The 22,709-nt window shown below is 44.4% G+C and overlaps 1 protein-coding gene across 1 annotated transcript; it reads left to right on the top strand.

Annotated features, from left to right (window-relative positions):
* Window positions 1-11,769: 11,769 nt before the first annotated feature.
* Window positions 11,770-18,689, top strand: CIMIP3 (ciliary microtubule inner protein 3). Its single transcript, XM_035123050.2, has 3 exons — window positions 11,770-11,941; window positions 14,708-14,783; window positions 18,141-18,689. Exons 2-3 carry the CDS (start codon window positions 14,763-14,765, stop codon window positions 18,534-18,536), a joined length of 417 nt encoding a protein of 138 aa, XP_034978941.1. The 5' UTR covers window positions 11,770-11,941; window positions 14,708-14,762; the 3' UTR covers window positions 18,537-18,689.
* Window positions 18,690-22,709: the final 4,020 nt, after the last annotated feature.

The following is a 22,709-nucleotide window of genomic DNA, read 5'->3' as shown; positions in this document are numbered from 1 at the left end:
GGCGGTGGTTTTGTTTGTTTGTATATTATTTATGACTACTTTTGTTACATTTGTAGTTATGGAATTTTTTTATATGTTGTAAGCCACATTGAGCATGGTTTTAACTGTGGAAAGGTGGCATGCAAATAAAACGATTGATTGAAATAAATTTAATTACTAACAATTTGTTGCCCTTTCATGACACCCAAAGTGTCTTGCCTGACGTGGCCACATCACTCTGCCTAACAGTAAGGGCTGGCATTGTGTGTAGGTTGCTGGCTTCCTTGCAGACAATGCTGGACTAGGTGGAGCTTGCCCTAATGCTGTGAGGCACTTCAGGGACATGGGTGACACTGCGGTCTAAACCACTGAGCTTCTTGGGCTTGCTGATCAGAAGGTCAGCGGTTTGAATCCCTGCAACGGGGTGAACTCCCGTTGCTCGGTCCCAGCTCCTGCCAACCTAGCAGTTCGAAAGCATGCCAGTGCAAGTAAATAAATAGGTACTGCTGCGGCAGGAAAGTAAACTGTTTTTTTTTTTGCGCCAGAAACTGTTTAGTCATGCTCCCAGAAAGCTGTCTGTGGACAAACGCTGGCTCCCTCAGCCTGAAAGTGAGATGAACGCATCCAGGGGTCCTTTACCTTTTTTTTTTTTTTACCTTACTTCAGGTGTACTTAAACAAGTGTGGTCACTTAACATGATTTAGGTATGTTTTTAAAAATAAATAAATTGGAGGGCTGGACCACAATTTCCTGAGCCACCACCAGCTTATAGAACAACTCCTGCTGTTTAAACCATGTTGAGGGATTTTTGGCTTTTTCATGAGGCATAATTTGTCATAACTAACTCATACATTTACAGTTAGGGAAGGGTCTTAGTCTTAGATTAAATTCAGTGGGACTTGCCTCCAGGTAAACAGGATAGAACTGTTTATCACGGTGTACACTTCATTTTAAGCATTTATTTTCCAGTTCAGCTTCTGCCTTTTGTACTACAAGAAGCGGCTTGCAAGAGATTTGAGACTTGCATTTCATCTTATCAATAGAAACTCATTGCAACACTAATACCACTAACATTTATACTGCATGCTTCAGGCTTTCCCATACATTATCGCAGTAATTCTTACAACAGCCCTGTAAGGTAGTCCAGAATAATTATCCCCAAGTTACAGATGAGTGTCAGTGGCAAGGAGAATGGTGTGTCTTATCCAGGGCTGGATTTAGGCTTGATAAGGCCCTAAGCTGCTGAAGGTATTAGAGCCCTTTATATGTCCAGCTGTTCTTTGTCAACAACAAATTGTCACTGTTTTTTTTGTGTTGAATATGTGCTATATAGTAATTTATGGACCTAATAGGTATCTAAAGCCATTTGCATATAACAAAATATGTATTTTATCAAAGTAATTGGTGAACTGAAATACACTTAAGAAGTATATTTTTGGGGGGCTCCCAAGAGAGTGGGGCCCTAAGCTATAGCTTGTTTAAATCCGGCACTGGTCTTATCTAATGCTTCTTAAATGTCTTTGTGGCTGTGTCAAAAATAGATTTCAACTCGGGACTTCCCGGGAATCAGAAACTCCTGGAGGTCCAACAGCAGGTCTCAATCCACCTTCTCCCCACCCATTGTTTTACAGCATGTTCACACACTATCTCAAATCAGTCCTGGTCTGATCCAACACAGAAAGTTCATGACACATTTTACCACCTGCTTCAAGCTGATCACCACCTTCCAGCAAGACTGAGGAAGTAACAAGAGGGCACCACATCTGGGTACCTCAGGCAGTGATCCATATCAGTTATTTGGAAGTAAATTCCACTGATACGTATGAGAGTTCTAAGCAAATATTTGCGCATTTGAGCAAATAAGACAAAGATGAAAGAGAGAGAGAGAGGCCTGGTTCACATGACATGCTAAGCCAAAATATGTCTTACTGGAAGCGAGTGGACAGTGTCAGCAACCACTGTTGTGGGCCTTTTGCAAGCACCCACACTATCCCTGATTAGCAAATCTGGGTGGTTTCAGAGGGCAGCTTCCCCTGTAGCTATGCTACCAAAACAGGAAAGTAAAGGGGGAAAGGTGAAAATTAACCTTGTGGGGTGGCACTGTTTTGGATGACTGTTCACCACAGCTGCTGTGTCAGCCATGCTGATCCTGTCTGCCTATTTGGATCAACAGTGATCAGCTCACAGATCCGCAGAATCCTGATTTGGATTGGAGATGTGAGGTGCACTTGCAAACCCTTCCATCTGAAAGAGTCTTTAAAATGAGAGTTGTTACAATGCAGGCATCCCCAAACTTCGGCCCTTCAGATGTTTTGGGACTACAGTTCCCATCATCCCTGACCACTGGTCCTGTTAGCTAGGGATCATGGGAGTTGTAGGCCAAAACATCTGGAGGGCTGCAGTTTGGGGATGCCTGACTTGTACTTTTTCTCTTTCGATGTGATCTTTGAAATGCTTTGTTTGTTTTATATTTGTTTGTTTTAATGTATTGTCTGCAGTTAAAAAAGAAAGTATAAAAAGTTAAACAAAGAAAAAGAAACTGACCTGGCAAGAATCACTTTTATTATTTTATTTCCATGTGTCTGTGCATGTGCTTTACAAAGCTAGGTTATGTGATTGTGCTATCTATCTGAAATGATGAAATATAGTTAATAAGTAACATCACTATTTATTTAAAGAGCACTATATAAAGAGAACTGCACTATTTTCAGCTCTCAAATCATATTGGCTAACTGCATGTGAATCACAGTTGTAGTACTATACTACCATCTCCGCCAGCTAGATCTCTGACTAGGGGATGTGTCCGTGCATGGCACTTATGAAAAGGACTTAGGCACTCATAAATTGCTTCCAAATCCCACCAGTGCTCAGAGCCCAGATCCAGTAGCAGCTTTCACCTAAAATGGTCCTCCACCAATTTTGCACCATGGCATACACTATGCAGTCAACACTTCTTGCTTCCAAATCTTGGTGCATGGGCATATCGGGAGTAACACAACTTGCATGTTCACGTGACATTTTGCCACATTCCAGCTGGGCAAACCCAGCCAGGTACATGAATTCTGCTTTGTAACATGCCCTTAAAAGCACATTGTAGATTTCAACATGTTTGATTATGTTACGACAACTGGGACACCCCAAAAGATAAATGAGCTCAATTTAGCTTCTATGGTTTTTTAGGTCTTCTCACTTCCCCTGTTTTTAAATATCTGGTGAAAATTCCAGAAGCGCGCATACAAATATATCAAATGTGATGCTTTGTGCTTCTTTGCATCTCATCCATGGAGGCTAGCTTGGTACATGTATATATTTGTGCCCTGCAGTGATGAACCTTTGAACCAAGGCAATTTACAAATAAGAGCAAGATACTTGGTAACAATATCTGACCATGGTCAGCAGCTTCCAACAAGATTTAATAATATAAGCCAGGACTTGCCAGTGCATAGATCATGTTGTTTTGTTTCGTTTTTAAGCTAAGGCTCAGACCCCAAACTCATGAAGAGGTGATTTTCATAACTCTTCATCTGAGCACACACAGAAAGTATTTTTATATCCCTTTCCACACATAGGTTTAGAAAAAAGGGCTTCCATATCAGATGGTGCAGTTTCCAGACATGCTGGAATGCCAGTGTACTTTTCCTTTTAGACATTAACAATGGGACATAATGCTTCACCAAATTGCATGAGCCTGTCGGGCCATGGGAAACGTGGGTACTCACTCGGTGAAATTCACAGGGGGACCTGGGGCAAGTAGCTCTTTCTGAACCTAACCTACAGTACTTCATGCTGTTGATGTGAGGATAAAGCTGGGAGTTTAACCCTGAGATCTTGGATGAAGGGCAGGATATAAATGTAATGGATAAATAAAACCACTCAAGTTTGAACCAAGGTAAATTGAAGTACCGTAGGTAATTTTGCTCGTTTTAAAACATACCATTCTCATACAGATCTCCAGAGGTCTCCAACGCAGACTGCACAGGGCAGGCCCAGTACATATTTGTTTAGTCGTGTCCGACTCTTTGTGACCCCATGGACCAATGCCTTGTCGTGGCTTGAATAACTCAGAGAAGCTATGAGCTATGCCATGCAGGGCCACCCAAGATGGACAGGTCATAGTGGAGAGTTTTGACTAAACGTGATCCACCTGGAGAAGGAACTGGCAAGCCACTCCAGTATCCCTGCCAAGAAAACTCCATGGACAAAGACAACAGGCCAGTACATATTACCTGGTTTCAAATTGACATTAACCCCCTGATGGAAACTTTGTTCATGTCAAATCTAAACAACTCTTCGGTTGTGCCTGACAACCCAAAAGTCAGTCAAATTTGGGTTAACGAAAGATAGTGTGGCACACCAAGCAGTGTGAGATTGCAGGAGTTCTAGCTGCTTGCCCAGGGTTCATGTTTCCTTTTGGAATGACTGAGGCACAGCGGAGACTGTGGTGTCTTTAGGATATATGGTTTATTGACACACACACACGTGTGTGTGTGTGTGTGTGTGTGTGTGTGTGTGTGTGTGTGTGTGTGTATATATATATATATATATATATATATATATATATATATACATACACACACACACACACACACACAACCTGAGCATATATATATACAACAATGGGGGTTCACAGCATCAACACCCCAAAAAGGTGTGGTGTAGTGGTTAAGAGTGGTAGAATCATAATCTGTTGAACCGGGTTTGCGTCTCCACTCCTCCACATGCAGCTGCTGGGTGACCTTGGGCTAGTCACACTTCCCCACCCACCTCACAGGGTGTTTGTTGTCGGGGAGGAAGGGAAAGGAGAATGTTAGCCGCTTTGATACTCCTTAAGGGGAAGTGAAAGGCGGGGTATCAAGTCCAAACTACTCCTCCTCTTCTTCTTCTCCTACAGCCACAGGCTTGGATTCAAAGAGACATCAAAATTGCTCTGGCTCACAGCTTATTGCTTTCCATCTGGCTCACATCACTGCAACTCAACTCTAAACTCTGCTTCATCCTTCTAACTGTGAGATGAGGAGGAGCCCTACCCATTTGCCATCTCCCACAGAGCCCCTTTCCTTTGTATCCCTTAATGGCCCATGACCCAAGCTATCACCTCAACACAGGAAGCTAGTCTGGCTCATATTTTAACGTTTGCTGGATCCAGGAGTCAGAAGGATCTCACATACAGCCTGCTTCCCTCCCCTCCCCAACTCATAACCAGCGGTGGAGCAAGCCAGTCGGGCGCCTGAGGTGGCGCGTGCGCCCTGTGCCCAGGGGTGGGGCCAGCCGCCCGCAGGGCAGGGAACTCTGGGGGGCCTCCGAGAAGTCTGGCTGCCTCCTCCCACTCAGCTGCCCTACAGTTGAGGGGGAGGCGGCAGGCAGACTGTTTGGGGCAGCACAGAGCCTGTGAGCGCCCAAGCCACTGCATCACTCTCAGGAGAGACTTGTGGCTCAGGCACGCTACAGGCCCCGCAGTGAGTGCCGCCCAGCATTTTGTCACCCCCCTCAATGGTGACAACTGGGACGAACCGCCCCCACAGCCCCTCGTTTCTCTGCCCTTGCTCATAACACCAGCAAATTATATATTTAGTTGTATGTGCACATCTCTATCTATTCTCACTTCTGCAGAAGCCATTGTGCTCTCTTTATGTGATAACATTGTTCAGACCGTGTCTTTCTCTACCCCTGTTTGTTGAAAATGCAAACATATCATCAAATCTTGATAATAATAATAATATAAAAAAAACCAGCGGTAGAAATATTAGTTTAACCAAACACAAACACAAGGTGTGAGAGAGCTTTGCTCTTTGCCCATTTTTTGGTGTGGAAATAAACACCTTTGTTTTATACAACAACAGTCAAAACACAGTTGGTACCAGCACCACGGTGGTGAATTGGAACACACTGAACAATGAGAGTCGTGAGCTAGAAAATCTAAGCAAAATATAGCCAACAGTAATGAGTAAACACATTTAACAGTTTTTTATGAATCTGTTCAAAAGAAAAATATGTATCTGATCTTAACAGTGCACAGCCTGGCATTTAAGTTTGTCAGTTACTCAAAGGGGAGGGAATGATGTTACCTTGCCATTCTTTGAGGTGTTGCCTGTTGATATTCTGCTGGTTGACATTTCCCCTTGTTGAACAGCTAGAGTTTGTCATGAGATGCTTCTTTGACAGCACCTGCCACAGGCTGGGTCTCTTAGGCACTGTGCAATTAATGTTGCATTTAATATTGCACTGACAGAAAAGGAACATTAGAATTTGGTACCAATCATACAAGGGTTGCTCCAATTTGCACCAACTGTTTATTGCTATGGATGTCAGTGTTTTTTGGACAATGTTTTTTTTTCTAGCAGAATAGTGGTTTGGGAAATTTAAGTATCATTGATTGTATCATCTGCTTTTAAGTGAAGAGATAAGTTTCATTATCGTTCCCCAAATCTGTATTTTGTAGTAAATCAGTACTTTCATTCCCAGGATAACAAATATTTCAGCAATTTGTTCCATTTGCTATAGGCATTGAAAGAACACAGTGAGCTAGAATTAATTCCAACCTGCTAAACAATACTTCAGCAATGGTGGGGTCTGGCTGGACACTGGTGGAGCTTCATCCTTTGGCACTGGGGGCGGAGAGCAGGTGGGGGCGTGGCTGGCGTGCATTCTGGGGGTGTGGCATGCAGCCCATAGGGGTGTGGCGCGCATTCTGGGGGAATGGCGCACCGCCCGTATGGCCGTAGTGTGCATTCTGGGGGCGGGGTGCCCAGCGTGGGCGGGGGGCAGCCGCCATGGCACCCTCGGGATCGCGCTGCCCGGGGCGGAGCGCCCCCATTGCCCCTCCCTTCCTACCGTAAGCCCCATGTGGCTAGGTTTTGACCAGGGTCAGATTTAGGTTTGATGAGCCCCTAAGCTACTTAGGGGCCCTTTATATGTCCAGCTGTCCTTTGTCAACAACAAATTGTCACAGGTTTTTTGTGTTGAATATATGCTATATGGTAATTTACGGACCTAATAGGTATCTAGAGCCATTTGCACATAACAAAATATGTATTTTATCAAAGTAATTGTTGAACTGAAATACAATTAAGAAGAAGTATATTAATAGTGAAATACAATTAAGAAGAAGTATATTGGGGGGGCAAGAGAGTGGGGCCCTAAGCTATAGCTTGTTTAGTTTATATGTAAATCCGGCACTGGTTTTGGCTAATAGAAATGATTGGGGTGTAAATCAGTTTGCAATGGGCTAGCAATGAGCACGCACCAATGTGACTTATCTGCCCCCCCCCAGGAGGTTCCTAATAACTCAGCTTTCTTCCTTTTGCACAACAGCCAAATCAGGCTTATATGCTAGGTAGAAAACAGTGTGGTTACCTAAACTCAGATACTTCTACACTAATCAAAAACCCATTACACCTCCAGAAATAAATTTTATAGTCGGAGATATACCATGTAGCTGGTTAGAGATATAGCAGATCATACATTTTCCAAATCAGCCAGATATAATGATTCAAGCATTATGCAGTGTAAGTAGTTTTGAGCAACTACTCAACTCAAGCAACCCACTGGGAAAGGGAAATCATCTCTCATGTATATAAAATCCCCACACAACTGGCTACCCTTCCTCTCACTTTATTAAGACTAAAATGGGGGAAAGATTTTGGAGAATTAGAGGAAGAACACTGGGAACAAACTTGGAATAAATGCCAGCTCCCTCGGCTAATAAAGCGAGATGAGTGCCACAACCCAAGTGTCATTCATGACTGGACCTAATAGTCAGGGGACCCTTTACCTTTTACCATTTGGATCCATCTCAATTAGAGCGTGAGAAAATGCTTTAAAGACAGCATATTGCTGGTACATGTGCCCAGCCAAATTATGTAGAATTAATCATAACACATGCTAGCGGCAATGCAATTTACCTGGCTCTCCAGTACACATGTGGTAGCTTTGCCCCCAAATTATTCTGTTTTTTAAACAGTTAATCAAATGATCCTCCTTTTATTAGCTGCAGTTAAATTTTTGATTGCAAAACACTGGAAAACTTTAATTGCAAATCTTTTTGTAGCCTGGATTTTGCAAGTATGGGACATTGTACTTACATATCACAAATTAACCATTTACAAAAGGAATATTGATTGAAGTGGGGGGGGGAGAGACTCACACTTTCTAAATGACATGGTATCCTTTAAATTATCACGAAATAATATTGGGGAACACTGGGTATTAAGCATGCTAACATAAATCATATATCCCAGTTTTCCAGTGGCCCTTCAAAGTACACCTCACACAGAGTTTATAGAAAAACAAAATACGCAAACAGAAGTTGACTTGGCTAAAATACACCACCAAGAGTTTAAAGATTTTCCCCAACCTAGCATGAAACCTCTGACTAGCAGTATACCGTTTAAAGTATACAGAAGAAAAACAAAAGGTTGGCTTTCTTTAACAGAAAAACAAACTGTGTTGGAAGAGACTTTAAACTAAAGATAAACGCTCCCTCCCCCAGCAACTTTACATACCCACATTCCAACCCTTCAAACCTCCCACACAACTACCACACAAAATGCTTTCCAATGGAGCCTTATATACATGGAGTAGAGCCCACGCCTGTGAGCAATTAAACAGAAATTACCGGCACCTGTTTTTCTTAAACAGACAGTATTGACATTAGACCGGCTCAAAAGCAACTTTGATTATTCAAGAAACCCAACATAAATGATCTTGTTAAGACCATTGAACATGGTTTTTTACCCTCCATCAGCTCATGGAAATTGACGGAGACACTTTTATTTGACAGCCTTTCTTGGCACATCTAAAACTACAACTATCAGCCACTAGTTTTCTTTCTTTTCTGTACAACTATTAAGCTGTGTGTTCTTTGTATGGGTATGTTTTGTTACTTGGAATTAAAACTCAATTTTTAAAAATGGATCTTTGTTTCGTGCATACTCGGTATCCTCTAAGAGCAGTCGTGCAACAGAATTCTCCTGCATGTGTCTGGTGACAGGACTACGAGTTCCAGAATTTTTCTGTAGTTTGTTGTGAAATATAATGAGATCTATCATTTGGATCCAGACCAACACAGTGCAACCCTGTTTGAGGATCATCCTCTTTTAGTCTTCAATCCTTCATCCAGTTACATGCATGATGGATGGCAGAGTGGAACAGGGTGGAGAAACTTACAATGTGATGATATCAGGTGGTGAGTTAAGTATAACTACATGTTATAAAAGGGGAGGCGAAGAACATGACACGTTGTTGATGGAACCAGCCCTGCATCAACCCTGCATCCTGCTCAGGGCTAGTTCTGCCACAATGATCCCTAGGAGTTGTGGTCGGGGAGAAATGTCAAGGGGGGGGGGTATATTAAATCAGTGACACATTATACTTGTTCAAGAAATGAAGAACCCTGGAACTGTATTCAAGTGTCTTTGAAGTTAGTGAGATGCAATTGGTTCTGGAAAACCCAATGAAAGCCGCTCAAATATAGGTGCACGATACCTATACCTGCCCATCCTCCACAGATCTATATTGTCAGTGACAGCCACAATGCTTATAATAAGCAGGTCATGGTCTCTAGGACTGATCATTTGCAAAACGGATAGAAATATAGCACAGAGGTTGCATAATGAATAGCAGGACACTCCCTTTCCTGCAAGTATTTGTTATGACATGACGCCAAGTTATTCATGCCGCTAACTCACATGAAACTCAGCTATGCGTATGCACAAAAATGGTGCATACCCAGAGGGCGTAGTCCCCATTCTAAAATTCTTCAGATTTTTAAGAATGATACGACTGTCACAGCCAAGCAACCAAGAAGCAAACTGATCCATCAATAGCCAGGCTACAATTATATAGCAGTGACTTCTCAAGTATGTGGGACTTGTTTGGGGAACAAACCCAACACAAAGCTTATTTTTAAGTTTATGCGAACTTCCTAGCAGCCACAGGTTAATTAATGTATTTGTGTGGCACTGACAGTAATTAAAACAGTGCACAGATGATTTGACTGTAAAGTACCATGCTGATCGGCTTGGCACCTTACAATATTTCTGAATAGTACACAAAACTTCTTAGAACTACATCTGGGTTGCTTTGAAGCCAGTGGCGTCAGAAGCTGCTCTGGCACCCGGAGCGGTAACCTGCTACGCAGCGCACATGAGCGGCGTTGCTACGTACGATGCATGCGTCGCTACGTAGCAATGCCCTGCCGCCCAGTAAAAAGCCTTGCTCCACAGCTTGCTTGCTCACCTGCTCGGTGTGTGTGGAGGCGAGGGGCGGGCCAGGGAGGGGCGCACCGAGTGTCACCCCCCCTCCAGGGTGGCACACAGGGCGGATCGCCCCCATTGCTATGCCCCTGTTTGAAGCACACCCCACCAAGAAGTAAATCATGGGAACTATTGTTTATCCCCAAACTATGATTCCCAGCAACCTTAATTAACTTCTAGGAGTATGCCATTTTTAAAAAATAAATAAATAAAGATTTCCTTGGTATACAAAAGTATGTGCATTGCCTTTTTCAGGTTGTAAAGTCTTTTCTACAGATCAGTTGCATCTGTTATTAGACAGTAGTGACTGTTGAGAACAGTATAAGGTTGGGGAAGAAGGGGGTGGGGTGGAGTGGTGAAACTTATATTCTTTTATATAGTGTACATGTAGGGTTTTGTGTCAGCGTCAACTGGGTAGTTTCTCTGACTATTCACTTACTACATTTCCTTGGCAGTGAGAGGGATTTGGGGAGGGAATATGCTATTTATCAGAGTTGTATCCTGTTCCCGCTCTTCATCCAAGGAGCTCAGGACGGATGACATATAGCAAACCACACTGGGAATTCTGAATGGAAGGGTGGGCTTAAGTAGAAGACATTTTGCTGCCTGATGCAAGAGAAGATGGTGTCTCTCACCGCTCCCTGCCATTCCGCCTACAAAAGCTGACAGGACTGTTAGCTTTAATCTCATTTCAACACTGGGAACCGGGCCATGTCCTCCAGCACACTGAAGGTCAGCTTTAGGCGCACACAGTGTTGTCCAGTGAGCTGCTCTCTGCCCATCTGTTCCCTTGTTGTTCTGCCTAACAGTACAGTATTAGAAACATGAGGCAAGTGTTGCTGTGTGAATCTATTTCTCACAGGTCCAAGTCCAGCAGCACGCATTCTATCCACTACATCGGACTCCTTCTCGTGCAGCAACATGGAAGGAAGCGCAAAATGCCTCCCGATTCGAACAAACACTCTTTAAGGTGACTTAACGCACCCAGCACGTTTGCTGCACGTAAGGAATGTCCTTTGACCGAGGCAAAAAGTTCATTAAGGGCTCGCCCAATGTATCCCTGCGCTTTCCCGCTGAATAGCGAGCTGCGCAGGAGCAGGAAACACGTGGGCGCAACGTCACATTGCAAGCGAGCACCACTGCGCGGCATCCTGTACGGACGCCCCATCCTAAGAGAACTACGGATTTGAGGAGGCGAGCGACGACGCCTGCCTTGGCTTCAAACCCATCCGTGGAGTAGGCTCAGGCCTTACCTCAAGGATACGGTTTTTTCAAACAAAATAAAAAACTGTGTCTCTGAGCATGTCTGGAGTTTCTCATCGCATGCACCGAGCCTGGAGTAGGGTCGCGCACGTGGCTTCCCCCAAGGCCAGGGCGCTTCTCCTACGAAGCCCCGATCAGCCACGGGATCCCTCGCCCTGCCGCTCGCTTCCCTTTTCGGGATCGCCCGGCTCTGCGTGGCCGGCTGACGCCCTGCCCGAGTCACAATGAGCTGTCCACGCAGGACGCGGCACCGCGCCGCGCTCTCTCCGGCTGCAAAGGGTGGCAGCACCAGGCGGCGAAGGTCATCATGCGCCCGGGCGCAGCGCCCCAGCCTTCCCTCCTCCCGGGCGGCGCTTTTCCCGGCGCTTAGGAACATCGCGAGGTGGCGGAGGAGGAGCTGCCGAGTGACGCGACGGGAGGACACCGCGGGGAGGCTTCCCTCGGAGGTAGGAGGAGGAGGCGGCGGCGGCAGGGCTTCAGGGCTCCGAGGAGAGAGGGGCGGAGTCCCACGAGGGATGTCCCTGGAGCCTCTTTCCAGGATTGGAGAGAGCCAACGCCGGTCCCTTGAAGGTGTCCAGTCCAGCAGCTTATCCGGAACACCAGCCGCTGCCTGCGGGACGTGGGCTGCGTGCCTAAATCAAATCCACCTTATCTGGATTGCATAGGACATTGTCTTCCCGTAGCTTAAAATGCCCAAACACAGAGAGGTTTTCTCTGGCAGCAAAAAAGGAAGCAGCTAGGCGCAGGATGGGAAAAGGGACACCATAGAAGGGACTGTATTTAGAAGAGTTATTGGGTGGAGCTCAAGGAAGGGTGCATTTGGATAGCTAGTGGCTAATAACCGCCGTCTGTGTGTGCTTCTGAATGCCAGTTGCTGGAAACCCCAGAAAGATCGGGTGCTCTCAGTCTCAGATCTTTCCTGTTGGCTTCCCATAAGCACCTGCTTGGCTAAAGAGAGAACAGGATGCTGGGCTATATGGACCAATGACCTTCAGCCTCTCCTTATATCCATTCATATATCCTTTTTTTGTACTTGTATGGAATTTTGGGAGTCACCAGGTCGTGGGAATTGTGGAACTGTATTGCCTTGATGGGGATAAGATCCAGCTAGCAACACTCTGGATAGCCACCAGCTTATTGACCAGACTCAATATTTACAGCCACAGGCATTTTGGATCAAATAGTTGTTGGAAGGCCTATTTTGCCCCGTACCCTCTACAAGGACCCTGCTTTTATGTACTGTGGCTGTAGTACGGGTGGGTGGGGTACCTTGTGAACCCCTGCAGGAGCATGTAGCAATTTGAGTGCACATGTATAGGTCCCTGTGCAAATGAAACCAAGATATATGAAAGTCAGGAGAGGTGACAGTGTGGGCATGATATTGATCTCTCCGGGGATGGTTTTTCTTGGTCACAAAGATTCTGATCCATGCTGTCAAGCGGCATGTTTGTTTTCTATAAAGCAGCTGATGAAACAGTAAACCTAATATGAACCTAAACATTGTCGCTATAACAAGCACTTCATCAGAGGCAGGCAAAGAGCAAATGCAGGAACCGCGAGGAAAGAATATAGAACTCATCAATAATGTAAAATGATGAGATGGAGTCGAGAGAAGAGCGATCTGGAGGTGTAATTCAGGCTGTTTCTCAGCTTGATCTCTGCCCTCCCTTTGAACTCCGTCTGGAGGTTACTCTGGAAGCTAGGTAGCTGATGGTTTAAGAATGTCTAGAACCTCTCTGTTGCAATTCAACAAACTATCTGAAAAACGGAGGTGTCATTTAGCCGTACCAGCTTATAGCTCTTGACAGGGGTATCATTCATGAAATTGTTTGTCCTTCCTCAAAGCCTTCTGAGCTGGTAGCCATCAGAACCCCCTTGTGGCAGTGAATTCTGTGTTAAATGTGCACTTGGTCAGGGGTCATCAAGACAGCATCTTGGGGCAGCAGAACCAGTGTGCCCACCAGAACCTCCTGTGTCACCTGTGAAGGGTATTTGCAAACATCCCCTCAGAAATCCGCTGTGCAGAGAGACTGTTTGCTCTCTCTGCTCAATTTCTCCTGGCACTGGTTCAGCCTCTCCTTAAACATGCCCACATTTCACTGGACGGAAGAGGGGCACAGAGCTTCTCCCTGGGAGTGAGCACTGCGCTAGCTGATATAGGTGCCTTTTCCAACACGCCTGTACCATTTTGTGGCCATCTCTCTTTCTTTAAGATATGGCAGCCATTTTGAGACTGGCACAAACACTCCAAATGTACCAACTGCATTAGGGCAGTTTAATGTGTGTTTGCAGGCACAGGAGTGTACAGCGGGCCAGTAAAAAAGGCGACACCCTTATTTATAATCCTGGTGTGGATCATTTCTTAGTTCCCATGACTTCATCCCAAGCGTGTGTCTGTGTTTCTGGGAGGTTTGTTGCCCATGTCATTTCTTATGGGCACATTACTAGTTGCCGCAGGCTTTGAAAAGGGTTGACAAGACAGCTTGCTAGTTAATCTGGAAAATATGTCGTGTTATGAAACACCCAGTATTTTGCACCTCTATGAGCAGCTTTAATGAATACAGGAAGGCTGAGAACCATTTCCTTTGCAGCTGGGTCCTATGGAGCACTTTGAAAACAGAAACAAGGGAGGAAAAAAATCTTTTAAATTTGGATATATTTTATTTTACTTTTGCTTTATTTATCTCCTTCATTAGCCGATGTATATCTCAGTGTTTCTTACTGGCGTGACTCAGCATTATTTTTGGTATCTGAACATGGTTCCAGTTGGGTGCATGTGAGGGAAGGATAATGCCTCTCAGCTTATGGTCTTTGAAATAATTCTTCAGAACGTTAAAATCATGGCATGCTATTCTACAGAGTGTAAGTTTTCTACCAGAGCTAAGGTGGGAAAACATTTGCAGTCCAAGAGGCTGTTTCCCTTCTGGTCCACTTTCCAAGGGCTGCATGCCAGTGATGGCAAAGCAGATGGGACATCAAATTTAAAATTTGCATTTATATAGTAGACTTGTTTCTAGAGTTGCCGGGTCAGGAGCACCCCAGCCTCTGGAAGTTCAGGGCTGAAACTTGAGATCTTGGGATGGCCCCTGGAGACAGAGGTTAATTGGAATGGAAGAGTGTCTGCGCTATAATTTGAAGCAAACTCCTGCTGGGCTGAGGTGTGCAAGCTGCACACTCGATCTTCTTAATAATTTTTATTTTTTTTATTGCAGGCACCCTTGCCCACCTAGAGATCCAAGCCCTCCATTAGCCACCTGGATTAAAGAAATGCAAAGACAGAAAGTACCGGTAACTGACCATTTTCTCTGGTATAGCATGCCCTCTGGCACTGTCAAAAATAGGGGCATGCTTGCAATAATTCTATTTTCATAACAGTGACTGCTGCCTGACACCCATTATTAGACATTGCTGGAGGTTCTGTTTAAAATAGGCTGATGTTTGTTCTTTTGGCTCAGTAAACAGTCAAAAAGTAGAACTGTCCCACAACAGTTGGGGTACCCTCACAGCTGCAGTGTGTGAAGTTGCAGATTGTGCTTTAGAGGAGGAGGAAGAAGAAGAGTTTGGATTTGATACCCCGCTTTATCAGTACCCTAAGGAGTCTCAAAGCAGCTAACATTCTCCTTTCCCTTCCTCCCCCACAACAAACACTCTGTCAGATGAGTGGGGCTGAGAGACTTCAGAGAAGTGTGACTAGCCCCAGGTCACCCAGCAGCTGCATGTGGAGGAGCGGAGATGCGAACCCGGTTCCCCAGATTAGGAGTCTACCGCTCTTAACCACTACACCACACTGGCCATGTACATACATTTGCTTGCACCAGAGAATAGATGAATCCTTCTCATAAAAACATTATGCTACATGCCACCCCGAACTCCAAGTGGTGAGACTCCAGGGATACCAGCACTTTCCTGCGGCTCAAGTTCCTTGGAAAGACAGCAGAGACTATGGTCTCTTTAAGTTATATGGTTTTATTTACACATATATACAACCTGAGCATAGGATGGAGGGGCTTATAGCCCCAAAAGATCTTGCTTCCCCATTAGTCACAGCTTTGGATTCATTACAGAACAAGACATAGGTATGTCCCCAGTTCTTGTAGCATCCCCAGTTCTTGTAGCATCTCCCCTCCAGTTTTCTGCTCACTCACATAGCAATTCTCTAGCCCAGGCCCATTTTTTGCTCTTTTGGTTGTTGCAGCTATTGCAACCCAGCTCATCCCTTTGGAAAGCCCATCAGGGCATTATGTGGCCAGTTAGTCTTCATCTCCAAAGAAGCTGACTGATTGCCCAGTAGGGTGATGACTTTTTTACAACCCCATTTCCCTGTATCATAATTTGATGAGCTTTCATTAAAGATTTGATAAAATCTTACTTTCAAAGAGATTTGATAAAAAAAAACCTCACACACAAAATGATTTAAAAAAAATATTTATCAGTTTTTTGACCATTTTTGAAGTCACTGTAAGCAGATATAAAATTGAACCCAAGCTTTAGAGTCACATATATACAACATTATATAGGGTCATCAAACACACAAGGAAGCTTTTTTTAGCTGCAGTAACAGTAGAGGACGATGTTTTGCTACCTCTTCTGTAGGTTCTTTTCCCAGCATGTCCGGCAGGGTCTGCTGGCTGAGTTTTGAGGTCCCAAAAAGGGGCTGTTACCTTGCGCAGGTGTGACATTTGTATACCCTATGTTGCTAAGAACACTCCCCATTGTGGAATGTAGTGTTGTGTCCAAATTTGATACAAAATATATATAGAATTGTTAATACAATTTTATGAAATGGTAAAACGGCATACAAATTTTTTTAAAGCGGTTTGTGTGTAACCTTTTTTTAAATATTTCAACGGAATATACCTCATTTTAGTCATTAATAGGCAAAAGTTCATCCATTTGTGCTACAGGAAATAATTTTTGAGAGAGAAAAAATGAAAAAGTCATCACCCTATTGCCCAGCTTCCCCCAAACACAGTGCTTTTTTCGGGGGTGGGGTGCTCCTTACCAGCATCTCTTTTCTGTTGTTAAAAAGTGTGGCACTTACTATAACAACTTCATGGTGAGTACCGGATTTCTAGAGAAAAAGCACAGCCCAAATGTATAACAATAAGAATAGGCCTGTTAAATCTGGCCAGTGACCAGTCTAGTCCAGTGTCCTGTTCTCACAGTGGCCAACCAGGTGTCCATGTCACTCTCCCCTCCTACAGTTTCCAACAACTGGAATTCAGAAGCAGAACAGTGCAAGTAGAACAGAGGCATCATGTTTAGTAGCCATCTCCCAACTTAAGGATTAAATTCTGGGGGACCTGGGCAGTAATACTGAAGAACGACTGCTCTTAGCATCTCACACTAAAAAAAATCCCAGTGGAGCATTTCTGAAAAGGCAAATAGGGACAAAACAGGCAGTGATTCAGTTTCTCGGATACCGGTGCCACAAAAGAGGGTCTGTCTCAAAAAAAGGGGGGCAACTGGTGTGTTTTGATAGACAATGAAGCTCTCCTAGGATAGCTGATTATATCGTGAATGCATTTTTTTGTGAAACTGAAGAGTTTCCTTGCAAGAAGAAATCTGGATCCTATGTATCTGTTGCTTGATAACCCATTTATCTGAAAAAGGCTGAAGGCTCTGTCCCCCCGCTTGGAAGAAACTGCTGGTTATTTTATTGCACTGACTCCCTTGGCGTCATAGACATTCAGTGATTTACATGAATGGTTGCCGATTCCCCTTGTTACAGGATTAATAGCTTTACAAGCCAGTGGACAGAGCCAGATCTAGAGGCCTAAAATAATGCAGCCTAATGGGCTCAGAGCATCATGGAAAGTAGAAAACCCGTTAACAGAGTTTAAAAATAAGCTCAAGTGCCGTCAGAGTTTAAACAGGATAATCGACACAGGTTTCCATTCAACAATTACCTGGAGTGCGGGTGTCACTGGCAATAAATAAAGCAGCTATATTGGATCTAGCTGGTTAAGTAACAATTAAAAAATAGTTCTCACACAAATATTTCTCTCCAAATGGCTGGCACTAATAGAACCGGCACTTGAATTGAAGAAAAATACAATTGGGTTTTTAGAATTGCTGGCTATTATAGTTTATTTAAAAATCATGTATGCTTATGCACACTTGTCGTCAGAGGAATTTCCATACCTTCAGTATGGAAAGATGCATTTTCTTCCTATTACAGTGGTGCCTCGCAAGATGAAATTAATTCGTGCCATGAGTCGCTTCGTCTAGCGATAATTTCGTCTTGTGAAGCGTGGGTTGCCACGGCAAAAAAAAAAAACCAAACAAAAACCCGCTGAAAAACTTCGTCTTGCGAAGTGCGACCATTGAAAACTTTGTCTTGCGAGTCACCAAAAACATTGCAAGACGATTTCGTCTAGCGCGTTTTTTGTTGCGCGAGGCATTCGTCTTGGGAGGTACCACTGTATCTCTATTCTTTTTGTTGATGTTAAGTTAAAAATGCTTTTAAATCTTCATCTAATTCAATTGGATATGAATTAAAGATTGGGCCATGGGCCAGGGGAGAGGAATTGATTTGTAGGGAAGGGGCAATTAGATATCCAAGGGGGTGGGGGGCTCATGCAGTTCCCTGTATAACAAATTGACTCAACATGTCCTTCTTCCATGTGGCTTTTATCTTCACAGACAAAACCACCCATTAAACCCAAGGTATGTATCTGCGCCTGCAAGATGTCACAGGAGAAGAACGCAGCCAAAACTGCTGCAAACAAGCATCAGAAGCCGTTCCCAGTAGCTCTGGGCTACAAGATGGAGCAGGCTTTAGTTTCTCAGTATGTCCCTGTTGTCCTCCACCCTGGGGGACACAAGCGTGAATCTCTCAGATATGCTTTCTACAACCCTAACTACTCCAACACGTACACACCATTTTACACTTTGCAAAAACCCACCTGTGGTTATCGGTATAATCGAGATACAGATCACACGAGGAAGGTGATGGATGTTGAAAGAGTGGATTTCTCAAAGTGGAAACCCATTTTTGGGAAGAAGCCAGGCTTGTCTGCAACAGGCTCAAAACACTGAAATTGCCATGCAGTTCACCCGGGACTTCCATTCAGAGGCTTGAGCTCACTCATTTTCTAAGGCCACTCAGAAGGAGATGTTGTAGGAACTTCAGAAGAACTTCAGAAGAAGCAGGTCTGCCTTAACAAGAGCTTCTGGGATAAATTGCAACACAGTCACCCAAGTGCCACCATAAAGCGGGTACCAAAACCTAAGTTTTAGTTGGCACTTTAAGCCAAGGCTCATCCTGGAGAGAAACAATAAAGGCAGCTGGCTTTCCACCTTTTGACATGGAATGCAAAAAGTAGCAAAGCAGATGATCAAAAACTGTGAATAAAACACCAAAATGCAAAGCCTGTTGAGGAGATTCAATTTATCCTTGTGGCCTCATTCACTCTGTGTTTTTGTTCCCCACAGTAATGGTAAGGGCAGAAGCAGAAATTATTTATGCTGTACTTTCCTCAGTTTTGCTGTGACATGGGGTGTCAGTGGGGGCTTTTGGATCTCACGCATGGAGAGTTCTGCCTTCTGAGTTTCAAACAGCCTTTGGAACAGGGAAGGTTGATACACAACTCTGTTATACCTTCTCCACTTTGGTTTAGCATGTGAATGGACTTTCATGAGCTGAAGATGTCACTTCTAAGGCAGGTGAAGAAGGTAGGCAGCCAGTTTAGCGATCTGGGAATTTGCAAAGATGTTAAGATGGTGGGTGGAAGCATGAGAGGGGAACACACAGTATCCTAAGCAAGCAGACATGTCATTGCTACAGCAGGGTTGTGTATCTCCACAGCTTTGTGCTATAAGAACTACCCACCATTCTCTTGAAACCTGGAGTGCACCTGAAATAAGGCTCTGCTGTAGTCTAGTGACATGTTGAGAACATTGGACTTCACACAACCTATTTGTGTGTATCAGAAACATCTTGGTTACCAGGGATGTTATTTGAGGGGCAGAATCAGTATGTGCTTACCACATTTGGATGTAAGTGAAATGACACAGATCATTGGAAATTTGCATAAGAGAAATGGGGGGGCAGATTACGTCATCCTCTGCCCGCAATTTGGAGATTTAGCCCCGTTAAAGGGGTTCCGGGGGCGGTAGCTTTGTCCTGGGCCTACGGAGGTCAGGGCCTTATGGCACCCCCCAACGGTGGCCACAGGAGGTGTCTCAGTAGATCTACATCACTGGGCTCCTTCCTGGTGGTTAATTTCTCCCAGACTGTAACACACGGGTTACAGTCGGATATAGTCGGTTAGGTTCCAATGCCTAAGCCAATACCGCTCAACATCTGAAACCAATAAAGTTGTGGCCTTTTCACCCACTTAAATCTATTCACCGTGTCTTGTGTCTTATTTCCTGGGGAGGGAGGGACATTGCCACACAAGAACTACCCACCATTCTCTTGAAACCTGGAGTGCACCTGTAATAAGGCTCTGCTGTAGTCTAGTGACATGTTGAGAACATTGGACTTCACACAACCTATTTGTGTGTATCAGAAACATCTTGGTTACCAGGGATGTTATTTGAGGGGCAGAATCAGTATGTGCTTACCACATTTGGATGTAAGTGAAATGATACAGATTACCATATGAAGAGATTGTGTGAGTGTGTGTGTGTGTTCTCCAGTTGGAGAACAGCCTTTACCAAAGGTGTCATGGGCTTTGAAGAAACTCGATCTCAGGACGCAAGGGAGAAACGTGCTAATGGGAAGGCACACTTGGCAAATCCACAACATGATCAACTCCCGCCTGGAAACCAATGTCCCTACTGTGGAAGGACGTGTGGATCCAGAATTGGCCTCCACAGTCACTTACAGACTCATTGTTAAAGTCGTGTTTATGGAAGACAATCTTACTCGGCTACAAGTGATCGCCGAAGAAGAAGTGTGTGTGTGTGTGTGTGAGAGAGAGAGAGAGAGCACCAAGCCCAGAGTCTAAAATTATCTGTGGGCCCACATAGGTAGGACATCTTAAGTACTGTAGGGGGGAGAAGACACAACACAAATGCCTGGGACCTCTAGGTGTGCACTCACTTAGTAAGCACGAGGCTAGAATCAGGATGAGGGTATGCTTGAGCTTCTCCCCTGCTGGGAAAGTCTCCAGTTTCTATCCTCTTGCAAAAGTGGAGAGTGCTGAGCTATTTCTTTTTTCTGTTTTACAGTATGTGTGTTTTCCATCTGCTTTAACAAGGTTGAAGATATTTTAGATGAAATGCTGATACTGCGTTTCCTTCATGCTGATGTCATTGGGCTCCCACATATCCCTGTTTGCAAGGAGGAAGTAGCACGAGAAAGCACTCACAGTTGGTTGCACTTTGTCCAGGTCCAGTTATTTTAAGAAGTTCCACAAGGGCTGCCTGCTGCACACACTATAAAGTATGCATTTCAATCCTGATACTTTATCTGCATGGACGTAGGCAAGTTACACTCATGCATTGCTAACCATTCCATGACAGCTCAGGAATCTTACAAAGTTCATTTTATGCCAGTATAACACCAGGCTAGGTTATGCAAATGACCATTGCTGTTAGGGTTGCCAGACTCAATAGAGGACAGGACTTCTGTGCCTTTAATTGCCCTGCTCTCTTTTGAGTCTGGAAACCTTAAAGAGAAACCAGCAGACCCTTTGTTTAATTTTCAAGCAAAGGGTCTGCTGGTTTCTCTTTAAGGTTTCCAGACTCAAAAGAGAGCAGGGCAATTAAAGGCACAGAAGTCCTGTCCTCTATTGAGTCTGGCAACCCTAATTCCTGCTGGAATATTTTAGGAAAACTGAAATACCCCCCCCAAATAATAATAATAATAATAAAAACCCAGCTGGACACTCATTGCATGGGGCAAAATTTAAAACTGTCCCCATCTCTGAAAGAACAGGCTAAATGCCAAGGGGCTTTCTGAAAGAGATGAAGGCAGCCCAGGAAGATGAGAAGTAAATCCTTAGATGTGTCAATGCAGAGGAGCTTCTAGCAAAAGCCAAATTTAGGTCAGGATAACTAATTGCTGAATTTCAACACTTAGTGGGTCTGCAGCAGATTGGAGGGAATCCCCTGAAATCCTCTAATTGCGTAGGGGCTATCCCTGGTGCTTAGCAGACATGGTATTTCCTCTGCTATAAACAGGTGTTTCCTCCTGGTCCTTAATATTAATCCGCTTACACAAGCTGCAGAAGTGTGTCACGAACTGCTTTGCACTGTGCTGCAACTGATTCCTTGATCTGACTTGCTCTTTCCAAAGACACAGTTTCTAGAAACATAGAACAAACAACTGAGATCCAGGGTTTTTTGGGGAGTGGAGGGTGGGGGGGGAGTGGCAAGACTCACAGAATTTAGAACTGCATCGTTTTGCTCTGGCGACCCAGAAACTTCTTGGCAAAAGATGGCTTCAATTCTCATGAATTCTTGCAATACCTGCTAGCTGAGATATTCTATAATTTTATGTATTTGTCTCTAATTTCTATGGGGTGCTGATGGAAAAGCATTCCATGTGGGCATATATGGCAATAAATGAAACAATGCGATCATTGGAAAATGTGGGTAACTTAATGGCACAATCCTATACATGTATACGCAGAACTAAAGCCCACAAGTCTCAGAAAAGTGTACATAGGATTGCTCTTAAAAGTAAAGGTAAAGGGACTCCTGACAGTTAAGTCCAGTCGTGGATGACTCTGGGATTGCAGCACTCATCTCGCTTTACAGGCCGAGGGAGCCGGCATTTGTCCGCAGCAGACAGTTTTCTGGGTCATGTGGCCAGCATGATTAAGCCGCTTCTGGCGAAACCAGAGCAGCGCACAGAAATGCCGTTTACCTTCCCGCCAGAGCGGTACTTATTTATCTACTTGCACTGGTGTGCTTTAGAACTGCTAGGTGGGCAGGAGCTGGGACCGAGCAATGGGAGCTCACCCCGTTGCGGGGATTTAAACCGCCAACCTTCTGATCGGCAAGCCCAAGAGGCTAGGGTGGTTTAGACTACAGTGCCACCCGCGTCCCTTCTAGGATTGCTCTTACGGTTGCTATTTTAAAAATATTTCAATCAGATTCAGGGCAGGAGGTTTTCTAGGCACTTCAAGGATCCAGACATAGGACAGCGACACAAATGTGCATATAGTTAGCATGTGCTAGTGTATAAGTGAACCAATTCAGATGGCAGGTGCCAGGGCCCCACCAGCAGTGGGCTTTTAAAAATGGAGAAAAATCAGG

The sequence above is a fragment of the Zootoca vivipara genome, chromosome 7 (assembly GCF_963506605.1).
Source record: "Zootoca vivipara chromosome 7, rZooViv1.1, whole genome shotgun sequence".
NCBI classification, from domain to species: Eukaryota; Metazoa; Chordata; class Lepidosauria; order Squamata; family Lacertidae; genus Zootoca; species Zootoca vivipara.
The sequence above is the reverse complement of the archived record's forward strand: the minus strand, read 5'-3'. Positions and strand labels throughout refer to the sequence as shown.